This window comes from Callorhinchus milii, unplaced genomic scaffold, assembly GCF_018977255.1.
Source record: "Callorhinchus milii isolate IMCB2004 unplaced genomic scaffold, IMCB_Cmil_1.0 Scaffold8, whole genome shotgun sequence".
NCBI classification, from domain to species: Eukaryota; Metazoa; Chordata; class Chondrichthyes; order Chimaeriformes; family Callorhinchidae; genus Callorhinchus; species Callorhinchus milii.
In genome coordinates, this window is record NW_024704749.1 from 17,612,169 (window position 1) to 17,627,883 (window position 15,715).

General features: G+C 44.2%; 1 protein-coding gene across 1 annotated transcript in view; it reads right to left on the bottom strand.

Annotated features, from left to right (window-relative positions):
* The window catches only part of lamc3 (laminin, gamma 3), a 33,587-nt gene extending 32,330 nt beyond the window's left edge, over positions 1 to 1,257 (bottom strand). Inside the window, exon 1 of the mRNA XM_042337400.1 lies at positions 787 to 1,257. Within this exon, the coding sequence (XP_042193334.1) occupies positions 787 to 1,162 (376 nt within the window). The 5' untranslated portion in view covers positions 1,163 to 1,257. The remainder of the gene's footprint in view (positions 1 to 786) is intronic.
* Between the last annotated feature and the right edge of the window lie 14,458 nt (positions 1,258 to 15,715).

The window sequence follows — 15,715 nt, forward strand, 5'->3', positions numbered from 1 at the left end:
GGCGGATATCATCATCCAAAGGGGCTTTAAAAAGGCTCTTAATTTGGTCGAGAACCTCCAGTCCTGTCTACAACATACACCCACTAACTACAGTGCCCGACGGCTGTCCGGACATCAACTCTTAATTGAAGACAATCTGACGGTCAGCGGTGTGGGTTGAGCGCTCAAAACAAAACTATTCATTGAAAGTTTCCGGCTGAGATGTGTCCAGCTCCACACTTCATACTCTGCAGAATTGGACTTGAGGTACAGATCGGCCATGATCTTATAGCATGGCGGAACAGGCTGGAGGGGCTGAATGGCCTATTCCTGTTTCTATGAATTTCAAAAGGGTTTGAGTAAAAACGACACTCTCACAGTTGCTTGTTTCACAATCGAATCCCTCGGTTTGATCAGCTATTGACTTATGATTGACTTATTGATCAGCTGTTGTCCTATTACGACTCCTCTTGAAGCCATTACAGACAATTAATAACAAATAATAGGAATCCTCTTATTTTGATAATAATGATGCTTTTTTTTAGATAATAGGGTAGCCGAGAAATAAGACTTTTATTTCACCGTGCATATATAATAAAGGTAAATAAAAGTAACACATATTATAATAATATATAATATATATATAACATATACTGTAGAATATAAGTATTATCTATATATATAAGTCTGTAACCTATTCCATATTATATACATATATCATATATATGATAACGAGCTGAGAACACGTGGGAAGGAATAAGAGCTGGAGCTGGGTGTGAGCCCTAGTGACGTTGTGCAATCACTTACCCAGGTGGAAGGTCAGGTTGACGGAGTTGGGATACTGGACGGGAAACACCATAGACTGGCTCTGCCACCAGGTGGGCTCCTGCTCGCTGTGGAAGTCGGTCAGGGAGCCGGTGTTGTGGCTCAGCGCGGGGTTCCGATCATCGCACGTGTGGCAGGACTCGGTGACCCCCGTCACCCCGGTCTGTAGGCAGTACTGCTCGGGGGCAGACCCGCAAGTGTTGGTGGCGTGGATGGTCTTGTTGAAGGCTGCGTTACAGAACTCGGGTAAACACCTCTTTGCCTGGCCGGAATCGTCATAACACGAGTCCATCCCGGCCATTGCCTCCCAGAATTGGCCACACATCATAGTGAGAAGAACGCTCAATGCCCAAGCCATGGCTACCCAACTCCAGAGAGAGAGAGAGAGAGAGGTGAGCTCTCTTTCCAACCTCTTCCCTTGTCTCTTCCCAACAGCTGTATAACCTCCCTCTCCAAATGAGATCTATCTTTGGAGTTTTTCCTTGAAAAGTCACTCCCCCGACCACAGAAAACGTTATTTATACTTGAGAAATTTATACTTCTTACCTGCCCCCTGGTGTTGAAGAGAATCTCTACAAGTATTCTCTTTCTCTCTGCCCCCATTCATTCTCTCCTGTCTATGTTTTTCTTGTCCGTCTCATGATGTAATAATAACAATAATCCTTGCATTTTGAGAACGCACCTTATCGCGTCTTCGAGACGTCTCAAAGCGCTTCACGGAACATACTGTAAAGTGAATCGACTTTATATTTTGTGGGAGGAAAGCGGCAGCCAATTGCTCCCTTTGTTTTAATATTTTTAAGATGTTTAATATTAATATTTCATATTTTAAAGTCAATCTACGTTTCACTATATTCTCTCTCTCTCTCTGTCTCTCTCTCTCTCGCTCTCAGTCACCTCATACACTTTTGCTCACAACCCAAAATAGTTCAAAAGAATCTTGGATAAAAAAACAGTTCTGGCCTCTGGCATTCGATTTCCAAAGCAACAGTAAACACAAACAGCCTCTCATTCAGTATTGACTAAACAATTATGTCTGGATATCCCGTAAATAAATTAATGTTTAGCTGTGTGTGTTTATCCTAATCAAATGTATTTTGAATGTAATAATAATAATAATAATAATAATGATAATAATAATGATAATCCTTGCCTTTGATATAGCACCTTATCACGTCTTCTAGACGTCTCAAAGCGTTTCACAGAATATACTGTAAAGTGAATGGACTGTTTATTTGTGGGTGAAACTCGGCAGCCAATTGCGCACAGTAGCCTCTCCCACAACATACACAATCACTACACCTTACAGTGTATCCTGCGAAGCGCTTTGAAATATCCGATGTGAAAGGGGCTAAAACAAATGCATGGATCCTTATACCATTCTCAATTTTTTGCGCCCAATTCTAGAGCGGTCGTTGGAATTACCGGTGGCACAACTCGGTGTCAAGTTCCTATTGCCTGTTAACATGGAACCCACGGAATAGAATTTCCCAAGGGTCAGCCACAGCAAGAGAAAAGGTAAATGGTTATTTAATCATCTTTCATTGTCGAGCTTGTTATACAGTAAACAAGGCTGCTTTACACAGCAATCTAATGAGATTAATTGGAGTCATCTGTTTGCTGACAATCTCATTGCTGACAGAGTCTAAGTATAGAGAGGTTGTTCCAGACAGGCAACTGACTGTTTGTGACGGGAACAATTAAATCAAATAATATTAGGACCAGTTTTTTCGTCTTTTTCCGCTGAAACCAGATGGATGTTTTATCTTCTCCAAATATTTTAAATCCTCGGAGAGCTCAGCTTCCTTTGCACAATGCAAAATAAGGAAGAACTATTCTTTGGAAGTTTATTTATTCGTCTGTCAGATGCATTCACACAGGATATCTCAGTTTACATCGAAATGGTTCTGTCTGAGGGGACATAGCGAGGAGACAAAGTATACAAAGCTCTCTGAGACGCGACCCTGCCTGCGGGAGTGCTGTATTAGTTATCGTTGTTGTTGTATACGTAACATAGATCAACATAGTGGAGTCATTAACATAATAATAATGATAATCCTTGCATTTGATACAGCACCTTATCACGCCGTTGAGGCATCTCAAAGCGCTTCACAGAACATACTGTAAAGTGAATCGGCTGTCAATTTTGCAGGTGAAACGTGGCAGCCAATTGCACACAGCAACGTCCCCCACAAACAGCCGTGGATTGAAGTGACCGCATCATTATTTTTATTTTGTTTGCAGGGATTGTTACCCAGTTCCGAGAATCAGTGCCCTATCTTATTGTATTGGCAGATCCGTTGGTTAAGACTCCCAATCCTGCTAGTGGTTATGTTAGAGATCAGGGATTAGCGTGCAATAATAGGCTGCATTTACCAAACAGATTTAATGAAAAGCGGTTCAGCGGGAATTAAGCTCTCGCTCATCCCTTCCCTCAGTCTGGTTACGATTCAAGCGAAAATCAAACCCAAAAAGTCCTTGTGTCTTTACGCACAGCGGCGCCCCACAAAACAGTCATGAAGCGAGCAACCGGTTGGTGGGATTTGTTGGCCAGGACACCGGGAGAGAGAGAGAGAGAGAGAGAGAGAGAGAGAGAGAGAGAGAGAGAAACTCCCTTCTCTTTTCGAACAGCGCAATCGGACCTTTAACGTCCACCTGAACAAGGGAGACCGACTTTCTCGGAAAGTGCAGTCATCGTTAAAAAAGAACACACGACCGGCCACAAAGCTGGATTACCGAGCACCCTCTGCTGGAGATGTGTCACAAGTGCCTCGCAGTCCACCTCCCGCAAGAATCAGACGTCACGTCATCAGAGCGATCCAATCGCGTTCCCTGCTCCCGATTTGAAAAAAAAATCGCGGATTTAATCTCAAACCGCTTTTACGCGCTGTTCAGTGGGCCGATTGCCTGCTGCGGTGTTCCCTCTAACCAAACCGCTGGGAGTAATTCTATCTCCTTTCACCCACCGTGGAGCGTGGCTCTTGAATGTCTGTCGTTCGTTTCGCTTGGAGACTGTTCGTGGCGCGTGGAGCCTCTCCCGGGTGCCTCCTGCCTCCGTGCATTGCTGTGTGGCTGGGAGGACAAGGCGGCGTGAGCGTCTGCTACGCTCCTGATGTAGGAGCAGAGCGGAGGAGAGGGATGGGCTCACCGCTCGATCAGAAAGCCATCGGTTCCATCCACGCACTGGGACTTGAAGCACATATCCTAGGCTGGTATTTCTGAAGGAGCATTATGTCGTCAGAGATGCCACACCAGGGACAAGACCGTTAAACCGTGGTCCAGTCCTGCCCGTCCGGGTAAATGGTAACAATGCCGTGACACAGTTCAAAAGCAGCCGTGTTCCGACCGACAATCTCCCGGCTAAAACGGCCGTTCTTCACATGGCCGTTTGTGGGACCTTAAACCCCAAAACGTGCGGTCACACGATCCATGACTGTTCGTGGGACACCGCTGTGGCGCAAATTGGCTGCCGCGTTTCGCCCACAGATACACAGTCGAACCGCTTTCCAATATATCCTGCGAAGCGCTTTGAGACTTCGCGAGGAGGTGATAAGGCGCTGTATCACGCGCGAGGATGATTTGTTATTACCGTGTGCGAAAAGGCTGCCGCGATTCCTCATGAGAAGTTTGAGAAGTTTTCACCGCTCGAAGCAAAGATGGTTACGAGGACCAGGTGGCTCAGCCAAGGACTGTCAAGTGTTGACCAATGACTTTGGGTGTCAATCAAGTGCAGGACCCTGCAGGTTGCAAGGCAGTGGCTCTGTCACACGAGCGACTGGATCATCTGCCCCGAGCGCTATTTAAACATTGTTTATTGCTTCACTAACCTCATTCGGTTGACATTTATTGAACCGAGGAATGTCTTCTGTGCGCAATGTTTATCGTATGCAGAAAATACTGTACAGATTTAGGTTAATGACGTCTCGCGCCTGGAGAAAACGGTGTTTCTGATTTCATCAACGGCATAATTAAGGGCAGAATTACCATTATCCTATGTCAGATTGAAAGCAACTTTAATTAACTCCTGGGGGTGAGAAGATCGGGCTTGAGAATGTTCGATTCTGACAATATATTCAGGACCGAACTGACTAAAATGCCTCAGCGAGAGACAAAACAAAGCGATCTAGCCGTCAAATTACCATTTCCCAGTCAAAAATCGAATAATTTTATTTTGAAAAATTGATATTTTTGTCGATGTTACAGATGCCATTTGATTTCATTAACGATGAACAATAATTCCTCCAAGGTGTTTCGAGGCATCTCGACGACATGATAAGGTGGCTGTGCCAAATGTATAATAATAATAATAATAATCCTTGCATTTGATATAGTGCTTTTCACGTCGGGAGGACGTCCCAAAGCGCTTCACAGAACATACTGCAAAGTGAATTGACTGTATATTTGTGGGCGAACGCGGCAGCCAATTGCGCACAGCAATGTCCCACAAACAGTCGTAGATTGAAAATGACCAATTAATTATTGTTTTTGGTTTATGAAGGGATTATTATTAGGCTCTGTGTGGAGTAAGGAAACTTGCCCGAGGTTTTGCCCTCTGTCTGGAATTGAACTCAGGTCTCTCACTTGCAAAGCGAGTGCTCTAACCACTGAGCTACAGGACTCCACAAGGAGTCCTGTATGCAAGGATTATTGTATTATAATAATTAATATTATAATAATAATGCCTGTTATTGCATTTGAATAACTTTTAACCGGGTGACTCAGAGAATGACAGCTCTTCCTATTTGGGAACCTTGATGGCTTACATTCGCTCTCCGATGCTGCGTCAGGAGGAAAAATAGCACAAGTTTATCGTTTTCATCCTTAAATGTAAGACCGCAAATAACTCTCAGCACCTTGACTCACTTAACGCTTGTTGAATTTCATGGGTTTTTTTTAAAAAAAGAAAAAAAAATCTAGTGAAATGAACATTCCAGGCAAATTTCCGTGTGAAATATAACATGTTTCCACAGCCCCCACCATTAAATTTGCCAGCTGCCTTAAATAGCAAGGCGCACGGATGATCTCTAAATTGATAATAGCGACAACTTGCATTTAATATAGCGCCCTTCATGCCGGATGGCGTCTTGGAGCACTTAAGTAAGGGGAGGGAAAGGTGATAATAGATGCGGTCGAAGAGGTACATCTTCAGCGGGTATTCAAGACAGATAAAGAGGGGGTGGGTGGTGGGGGGGAGGGGGTTGTGCGAAGAGGAGGTAGGGAAATAGGGGCGCAAACATCATTAATATTACAGTTGCCTGATTCGAGTAGGCTGCAGATCAAAAAAGCCCAGTAAACCAAAAAAAAAGACACTATTTATTCAGCAATCTAGGACACAACGCGAAATATAACAAAAGGCGCAAAGCCAGCGCTCAGGGCTTTAATTAAGTTTCTCCACTGAAAGTCATTGAAATCAAAAGCCTTTGTTTCACAAAGATGAGCACTACAGATACACCCTGCACCACTGACTGTTATTCGTTCGTGTATTGTTAAAACAATTGATATTCCCCCGTCGCTCAAAGGTGATTTTATTAGGTGAACTGCGCCAATTAGTACAGTACTTCCCGCTTACCACCATGAACACAAACTGGCTTTGTCTCTCAGTTCCACTCTCGCATGATCAGCATATTCACATATTCACAGAATATATTGTAAAGTGGATTATCCGTGTATTTTGGGGGCGGAACAGCCCGCGGCAATCAATTGCGCACAGCAGTGTCCCGCAAACAGTCGTGGATTGAATGACCTAATTTGTTTTCGGATGAATTACTTTTTACCCCGGGAAAGCGATCTGCCAATCGACTAACAACTGTGTTCCTACTCACTGCTTAGTAAACAGAAGCGCGTGTGTGGAGTAAGGCAACCTAAGGTTTCGCCCTGTCCGAGAATCCAACCCGGGTCCACTCGCTTGTGAGGAGAGCACACTAGCCACAATGCTATGGGTCTTTGACCTGTTCCTGATAAGGAATGCTTTCCCCGTACACAGAGACAGCTGACTTACACCTCCTCCCCCACTGAGAGAAATCGGATGAGGACATTGTTTTCCCCCCCCACCCCCATACAAGAACAACAGCTCAGTTCGAAACATCATCTGAAGCACGTTCTTTCTTCCTGGCTAAGGTGGAAGCCTCCTGAGGAAATCGAGGAGATTTCAGGCAGGAGGATTCCAGGAAATGGAGAGGATTGATCCATTCTGAGCTCACGAAGGATGAACGAGGCGTGAAAAATCCGTCGGGACATTTCATTCCCACCCGGAAATATGTTCTCAAACAGTTAATCCCAGTGGAATGCTTCCTAAAGTACCTACTGTCAAGTCACTGCAGTGTCAACGAAGAGCACACTCAAGCCAACGTCCGTTCCAGCGGTCTCTACCCTCACAAGACCTTCCTCATCGGGGAAATTAATTCTTTCGAGTTCTGTTCTGCAGAAAAGGCGAACAAATAAAATTAACGTCAGTTCTAGAATATTTCCTTTAAGACACATCCGTCCCACAGGCAATATTCATGTCGTGGAATGCGTGAGAGAACACCAATTTTCGTGAAGGGCCAATGAAGTCTCCTTTAATTAGTGAGACTCAAAAGAATTCCTATCCGTCTGTGCGAGCATGTCTATGTCTGAGACTGCTAAGGGTTATAGCACGTCAACTCTGCGGAGTTGAATCTTTTGAAGACTTTCTGCAGCTTTCAGAATCATTTCGTCCCGTTCCCTGTTCCTGCTTTAGTCAATGATGTTTCTTGCGGAGCTGACTCTGCGTCTATGTTAAAACCGGGAGCGGTGGGAGAATTGGGGGGAAAAGAGGGAGATATTCAGTTGGGTTCTAGGAAAGCATTAGTATCTATTGTAATATAGATATATATTTTGGTCAGCCTTGGTCTCCTACTCATGGACATTGGTATTATGTTTTTATTCCCTCGCCTACTTCAAGACGTGAAAGGCGCTATACAAATGTAATCTGTTGTTGTTGTTGTTTCCCTGCATCTCCCACTTTATCGAGAATATTACCATTTGCTTTCCATTCTTTGTTCTTCCTCCAATAATATACTTTGCTGTATTTCTATATGTTGAATTGCATTTGCCATTGATCTGTCCACTCTGCAAATCTATCAGCGTTCAATCAGTATACTTCTGCTTTCTTCCTCACGGAATTTGAATCCCCCCCTAATCATCAGCACTTGCCCTCTATACGTTTATTTCTTTACTGTTTAGACACCTTGTTCCCTGTGCCTCGGTGCAGACATACAGAAAATAGAAAGTCGTAGCACAGATCCCTGGAGTACGTCACTGATTAGATCTTGTTAGTACAATACAACTCTATAAATTGCTGACAAATTTCTCCTCTGTCTCTTACCCACCACTTGCCAGTCTCCAGTGTGCCTTTTAATAAACTGACAGATCCCTTATTATTTTGTACATCTTCAGAAACTGCAAAGCAGCTGTCAGGTTTGCCAACATAACAAGCTTAATACAGTATTTCTTTAAAGAGTAGCTTGTTGCATAAAGCGCCTTATAATAGCTCCTTGCATTTAATATAGCGCCTTTGATGGCACATCTCAACGCACTTCACAGGCAAAGCCTAATGTCATCCCAATGTGAAAGGAACTGTATCAAATGCAAGGATTACTGCTATTATTTTTTTATTTTTTTTTGTTTTGAAGCTTTCTGCTAATCTCAAGAGTTGAGATCTTCAGTTCCTCTAATATCTTCTGGGTACTTGGGGGAAATTTTGTTGGTCTTTTGTTATTGATGAATGTTTAATTATAAGGTGATGTGTTTGATCTCATTACTCAGTTGTGTTCCATTGCCTCAATCAGGCATTGCACCAAGCGGCAGTGCTGAACAGTAACCAAAGCCGACAGCAATGTGAGCAAATTGTAGGGAAAACATAAGAAGCAGATTAATAATTCACAAGCCAAGGAGAGTTAATATAGCTCCAAGTCCACCGAGTGTGTTGGTGTTGCTGAGATTAAACCTCAGGCAAATTTCCTCCTCAGTAAGTAGGATCCCAGGTGTTAGTCGATTGGCAGATCGCTTTCCCAATGGTAATAATCCCTTCGAAAAACAAATGAATGAATAATTTGGTCACTCAATCCACGACCGTTTGTGGGACGCTGCTGTGCGCAATTGGCTGCTGCGTTTCACCCATAAAATATACAGTCAATTCACTTTACAATATATTCTGTGAAGGGCATTGAGACGTTTCAATGACGTGATAAGGCGCTATATCAAATGCAAGGATTATTAGTATTACTTAGGAAGGTCTGAGTCCAGATACGATGGGCTGAATGGCTTCCTTCTGCGCTGCGAGATTCCATGAAATGCATTTATTTATGGACTGACAGTAAGTGAAATTGAACATTTTGTAGAACTGACCGCAACGTTTTACTTCTCAGGCTCTGGATTCCAGCAGGGTTTCTTGCATTTGTTCATCTGATAATCCATCATTAATTAAAACAGATGGAATTATTGTAAGGAATAAGGGAATAGCTTTCAGATTTTCGGACTTTCAACCTAAACCCGGGTCCTAGCACCTCAGTGTGTAACAAAGCCTCTTTATCCAATGTCCAAAGTGTTACGATACAAATATGATAAATGCTCAGCAGGGCAGGCTACGAGGTTAATGTGCAGTGTGATTAAGTGCAGTCATTCTCACTGACGCTCTCCAGTTAGTATGTTTTATCTCTCGAGTGTAAGTGAAATGTATCTGCGTGTTAATGGCCCTGGTTACAGTTCCTATAAGGCACGCTTAATGCTATTCGGGTTGTGCTTTCAGCGGGTGAGTGAGCAAGTCACGGATTAAGCTTCTTTGCGGTAACCCTAACAAACTGCCACAGTCCGATGCGCGTTCTGCTTTGCGTCAGGTTCAATCAGCGTCAAGTTTGCGACGAGAGAAAGGGAGTCGATTCCTGCCTGAAAGTTCCAGCGAGCTCTTCCATCCTGCGGTCTCCTGAGTGGCACAGACCGGCCAGCGGTAAATCCGCTGGAGAGAAAGCTCGAAGGAAATTAATCTAGTCAGTTCTGCTCGAGGATCGACCGTCCACAGGCTGGTACCGGAGCAGAGGTGGGTTGATTTAAGTTGCAATATCGCCTTCAAATTGCAACGCTGCATATTGAACAGCTTCGAGCTGTTTCCTAACCACTTGTTTTTTTTTCTCTGGCAGCAGAAATCAATCAAGCTCGACTTCTAAAATTCTTAGCCTTAAGACCGCTGCCTTCAAAATTTGAGATCGCACAGGATTTTGGAAATTTCTTAACCTCCTTCGTCATAATATAATATTAATAATAATAATAATAATCCTTGCATTTGATACAGCGCTTTATCACATCTTTGAGACGTCTCAACCCTCTTCACAGAATATACTGCAGAGTGAATTGAGCGGGGGGAGTGGTGGGGGGAGGAGGGTGGGGTAAGAGAGGGTGGAGGGCAGGGAGGGTAATAATAATAATAATAATCCTTGCATTTGATATAGCGCTTTTCACGTCGGGAGGACGTCCCAAAGCGCTTCACAGAACACACTGTAAAGTGAATTGACTGTATATTTGTGGGTGAACGCGGCAGCCAATTGCGCACAGCAATGTCCCACAAACAGTCGTAGATTGAAAATGACCAATTTATTATTGTTTTTGGTTTTGGAGGGATTATTATTAGGCTCTGTGTGGAGTAAGGAAACTTGCCCAAGGTTTCGCCCTCTGCCTGGAATTGAACTCAGGTCTCTCACTTGCAAAGCGTGTGCTCTAACCACTGAGCTACAGGACTCCACAGAGTCCTGTAGAAGGGTGGCCAAAGGCACGAGCATACATCAGCGGCCAATTTGCACGCAGCGATTGTCCCGCAAACAGCCGGGAACTGGGCAATTTTATTCGGGGAGATTGTTGGCCAGGACACGGGGAGAAACTCCCTTCTCTTTCTGAATAGTGCACGTGGGATCTTTAACGTCCGCCCGAACAAGAATCCTTTCATTTGGTGTCAGAGCCTTTCATATCGGAAAGGCGTTTTCGAAACGCTTCACAGGATTCACTGTAAAGTGGAGTGACTGTGTGTTTTTGGGGGGAGCAAAATCGATCTGGTAGGTGTTTACGGCATTTCCTCTTCAGGCTGAGAAATGTGTCAGTAATCATGCTGGGTCCGAAAGGTGCCAACAGCAGAAGATTTCTGCCTTTGAATCAGATTGACCCGCGGCGGATGCCATGCAATACATTGATCAGGACTCTCAATTAATAACAGGAGCTGGTATGTGGAAGCGATTGTAGCACCCAGAAGGAAAAAAAACACAGTGAGATTTATTCAATAACCTATTTATTAGTTATCAGCCTAAAGACTAGGAGCTCAAAGCCCTGCCATGTGGTTTGAACCAATTCCAGTGGTAATAATAATAATCCTTGCATTTGATATAGCGCCTTATCGCGTCTTCGAGACGTCTCAAAGCGCTTCACCCTTCATTTGGTTCAGCCCCACTGCACCAACCAGTTTCCACCGAACTACGTCTGTGGGTGGGCAATCGCCGATGGCACGGACGCACAAGCGTCCACATCCCAAGCCGTGCCACCAACTAAGGTGGAGGAAAAAAACGCATTAGCCGGCAAGGTGAAGAGAATCAAGAGGAAAATGACGTGAAAAGAACTAGCCCTGAAGATGAGAAGCAGCAACACACCAGCCTTCAGAGATGGGATCTGACCTGATCCCCATCGAGCTGCTATAAGATGTCAGTTGGCTTGAATTCAGAGTCTAATTAATGACGAAGGGTTTGGCTGGAGATTTTCTGTTAAGCTTTCGTGATTTGGGGGTTATAATTAAAAGAATGGATTTATTGGAATCTTACACCTCTTCACGCTAATTAGCTGCCCACAAACTGGGTTGATGCCCACAAACAAGTCCAGTCCAGCAAATCCAGGACACCAACAATAATTTTATAATAATAATAATAATCCTCGCATTTGATATAGCGCTTTTCACGTCGGGAGGACATCCCAAAGCGCTTCACAGAACACACTGTAAAGTGAATTGACTGTATATTTGTGGGCGAACGCGGCAGCCAATTGCGCACAGCAATGTCCCACAAACAGTCGTAGATTGAAAATGACCAATTTATTAATGTTTTTGGTTTTGGAGGATTATTATTAGGCTCTGTGTGGAGTAAGGAAACTTCTTTCACGCGCAGAGGACCTCTCAAAATGTTTCACCGTGCCTTCCGCGAGCCTGGGCTGGGGTGAGGAGAGCTAAGGAGGGTGATGGTACGGGGTGGGGGGGGGGGGGGGGGGGGGGGGAATGTGGTGGGAGAGTGCCCCAAAGCACATCCGAAAAAAAAGTCTTAATTTAGGCTTGCAAAGTGGGTGAGGCAAGTGGAGTCACAGAGAATGCTTCACAATCCTTTGTTAAAGCACTGCACATGTAGCAATAATAATAATAACCCTTGCATTTGATACAGGGTCTTATCATGAGGTAGAGACGTTTCAAAGCGCTTCAGGTGAATTGACTGTATACATTGTGGTCGAAACAGCAGCAGCCCGGATCCTCTCACTTGTGAGGCGAGGGTGCTAAACACTACACTCCGGGACTCCGCATTAAGCCTTACAGACCGTCATGCAACGTGGGCATTGACAAATGGGGAAAGACTGGGGTGTGAGGGGAGGCTGGGGCGTGAGGGGAGGCTGGGGCGTGAGGGGAGGCTGGGGCGTGAGGGGAGGCTGGGGCGTGAGGGGAGGCTGGGGCGTGAGGGGAGGCTGGGGCGTGAGGGGAGGCTGGGGCGTGAGGGGAGGCTGGGGCGTGAGGGGAGGCTGGGGCGTGAGGGAGGCTGGGGCGTGAGGGAGGCTGGGGCGTGAGGGGAGGCTGGGGCGTGAGGGGAGGCTGGGGCGTGAGGGGAGGCTGGGGCGTGAGGGGAGGCTGGGGTGTGAGGGGAGGCTGGGGTGTGAGGGTAGGCTGGAGTGTAGAGATACCCTTGCATTGCCAAGGGAGGACCAACCACAAATAGCTGCCCATTCTCCTGTTACTAATTCTTATCCTGTAGCTGCTGTTGCGTCGCTCCCTGGAGTTTTCTGAGAGTATCTTTTCGGTTAATGGCTCCTCAATTTGAGTTTCATTGTAACTGCCTTTGAAACCTTTTTTTTTATATTACTTTGAAATGCATAGTTTTTCAGCCATGAACTATTCATCAATTCTGCTCAAAATGAGGAATGAGAGAGAGAGAGAGAGCACTTCGATGACCTGGAAGGGATCCTTCTGATAATAATAATTCTTACATTGTACAACGCTTTTCACGTGAGGAGGACGTCTCAAAGCGCTTCACGGGATACGCTGTAAAGTGTAGTGACTATATTTTGTAGGCAAATGGCACACGGCAATGTCCCACAAATAGCCATGATGTGAATAATTTTGCCTGGGGGATTATTGGCCAGGATATGAGGTTAAAAACTCCCTTATCTTTTTCAATAAATATTTTTCCCAGTGTCCCGGCCAATATTCCCCGAGTCAAAATTGGTCGTTCACTCACATAATCCATTCGTATCATCCCAACTCTTCTAACATATCACACCACAGAGTTACACTTGGCTTGTACATTCCTTGCCTATATCACTCACTCATTAATTCGCAATCTATTCTTTATTGATTCTAAAAATTCTTTCTTCTGTTGTCGTTTGACTTTTTAATCCTTTTTTTTCAAACTTTTTTCTTCTGGCCATTAATTATGTAAAACCTTTTTTTAATAAAGAAGAATTTTCCGCAACTTGGCACTATCCTAAAGACTATGAATTCAGACTTTTAATCTGCTGGCTACGTGGGAGTGAAATAAACAAGACTCGCAGTAGCTCGGAGACCCCCATCGTGTTCTTTGGGCTACTGCTGGAGTCTAACAAGCTAAAAACGTGCTGAGCATTGGTAAACTTCCCACGGCTTGCCCAGCTCAAATCCCTCTACCCCTCAGGGCCTTGAACCACAGGATTATCAGAAACTGAGTGGAAAGAATCCCAGACCGCCATTAACTGTTCTCCGTTGCCTATGAGCTGATCTGGTTGATCTGTCATCAATAGTACACTGGAGTCTCGCAGACTTTTTTTTTTAAAAAGACGACTTTGCTGCTGTGTCTTTTCAACCCATCTTTTCAGTGCACGGAGACGTGCTGAATAATTGATGCATCATCAATCACACCAACGCTAGTATTCTCTTATTGTATTTAATTTTATTCAGTCTGATATCTGTTAGGAACCCCTTGCCTACTGGCATTGTAACAGAATTAGTTTCTCTCCATTTGGTTCCACGCATTGTGGCACAGTGATATTGCGATGCTGGCTCTCAGGTCATAGCATCAGCAGTACTGATCAAGCCTCGGCATCAAAGCTAAGCTGGTTCCAGCATCCGTGATGATGGGCAAATGAAATCCACTCTACAGCTGGATTGAGAAACAATGCATGATTTAGAAGTCAGCTGAACAACATTAATAATAATCTATAATAATAGTCCTTGCTTTTCATGTAGCGCCTTTTACATCAGGAGGATATCTCAAAACACTTCACGGGACATGCTGTAAAATGGAGTGACTGTATATTTTATGGGTAAATGCGGCAACCAATCTGCTTACAGCATTGCCTTGATATGTTCTCCCGACTCAAAGGGTGCTTTACGAGTGTAATTTGTTGTCGTTGTTGCCACACGAACAGAACATGACGTGAATGACCAATTTTATTTGGGGAATTGTTGGCCCTTTTCTTTAGTTGTGGTACAAATGCTGTGTACCGGTATGACTGTGTATTATATTTGAGCTATAACGGACATCTGTTTGAAGGGATGTGTTGGGATTACCGCTTCACAAAATCTGTGCCTCTCTCAACTGCATCATTGGCCAAGACCAAGTAGATAATATGGCTTGGCAGGGGTACAGTGGGTGATTATAACGCCCAGAGGAATGAACATTAAGATGAGTTAAAGTGATTATTTGACTGAGCTGCTCCAGTCCATCTGTGTCTATGCCTGAGATTTAATTGACCTGCAATTAAGAGTGAAGGATTAGAGAGGAGCTGAGAGTAACTCCAAAGGTAATGAACGAGGTGGGAGTGGCGGGAATTCATTACGCAATATAATGATAATACTAATCCTTGCATTTGATGTAGCGCCTTCTCACGTCTTCGAGACATCTCAAAGCGCTTCAAATATCACTGGTGATGATCATTACATCACGTCACTTGCCTGCAACCCTGTTTCTTTTTAAGCACAAACAGGCACGTTTATAATCTCTATTTGGTTGCATTCTCAATACATTCAAAGTTCATGAAGCATTACGTTCGATTTTCGACTCCCACCCCCAGCTCGAGTTCCGAACCTGGATTGGTTAATCCTTGCATTTGATACAGCGCCTTATCGCTTCATTGAGATGTCTCAAAGCGTTTCAGAGAATACGTTGCAAAGTGGATTGACTGTGCATTTTGCAGGCGAAGTGTATTTTCAAAAAAAAAATGTTCTGGAAAGTGGAGATCAAATGATCCAAAAGGCCTTCTTTATCCCAAACGAATTCACTGATTGGTCTTTCGAAGGAAGGAGCTCAGAAGACAAAAATCATAAAAGAGCAAATGTAATTCTCGGTTTTATATACTGGGCCATTGATACAAGGGAAAGGTTTAAGTTTGCATAAGACTCAGTCTGAGGTCGAAGTATATCATCCAGTTCTGAGCACTCCATCAGATAGGAGGCAGCACCACTATAGAGAGGTATGCAGTGAAGATTGACTGGGATAATATCAGAGAGGAGAAAAGGTAGTTATGTGGATTTAAAAAGCTGGGACTTATTTTTGCTTGGAGCAGAGAAGGTTAAAGGAATCCAATAGAGGTTTTCAAAATAATGAATGGTTTTGATGAGCCGCGTTGAAAGAGACTATTTTCACTGATCAGTGAGCACAGGAACAAAGGCGTAAATTAAGGATCGTCACCA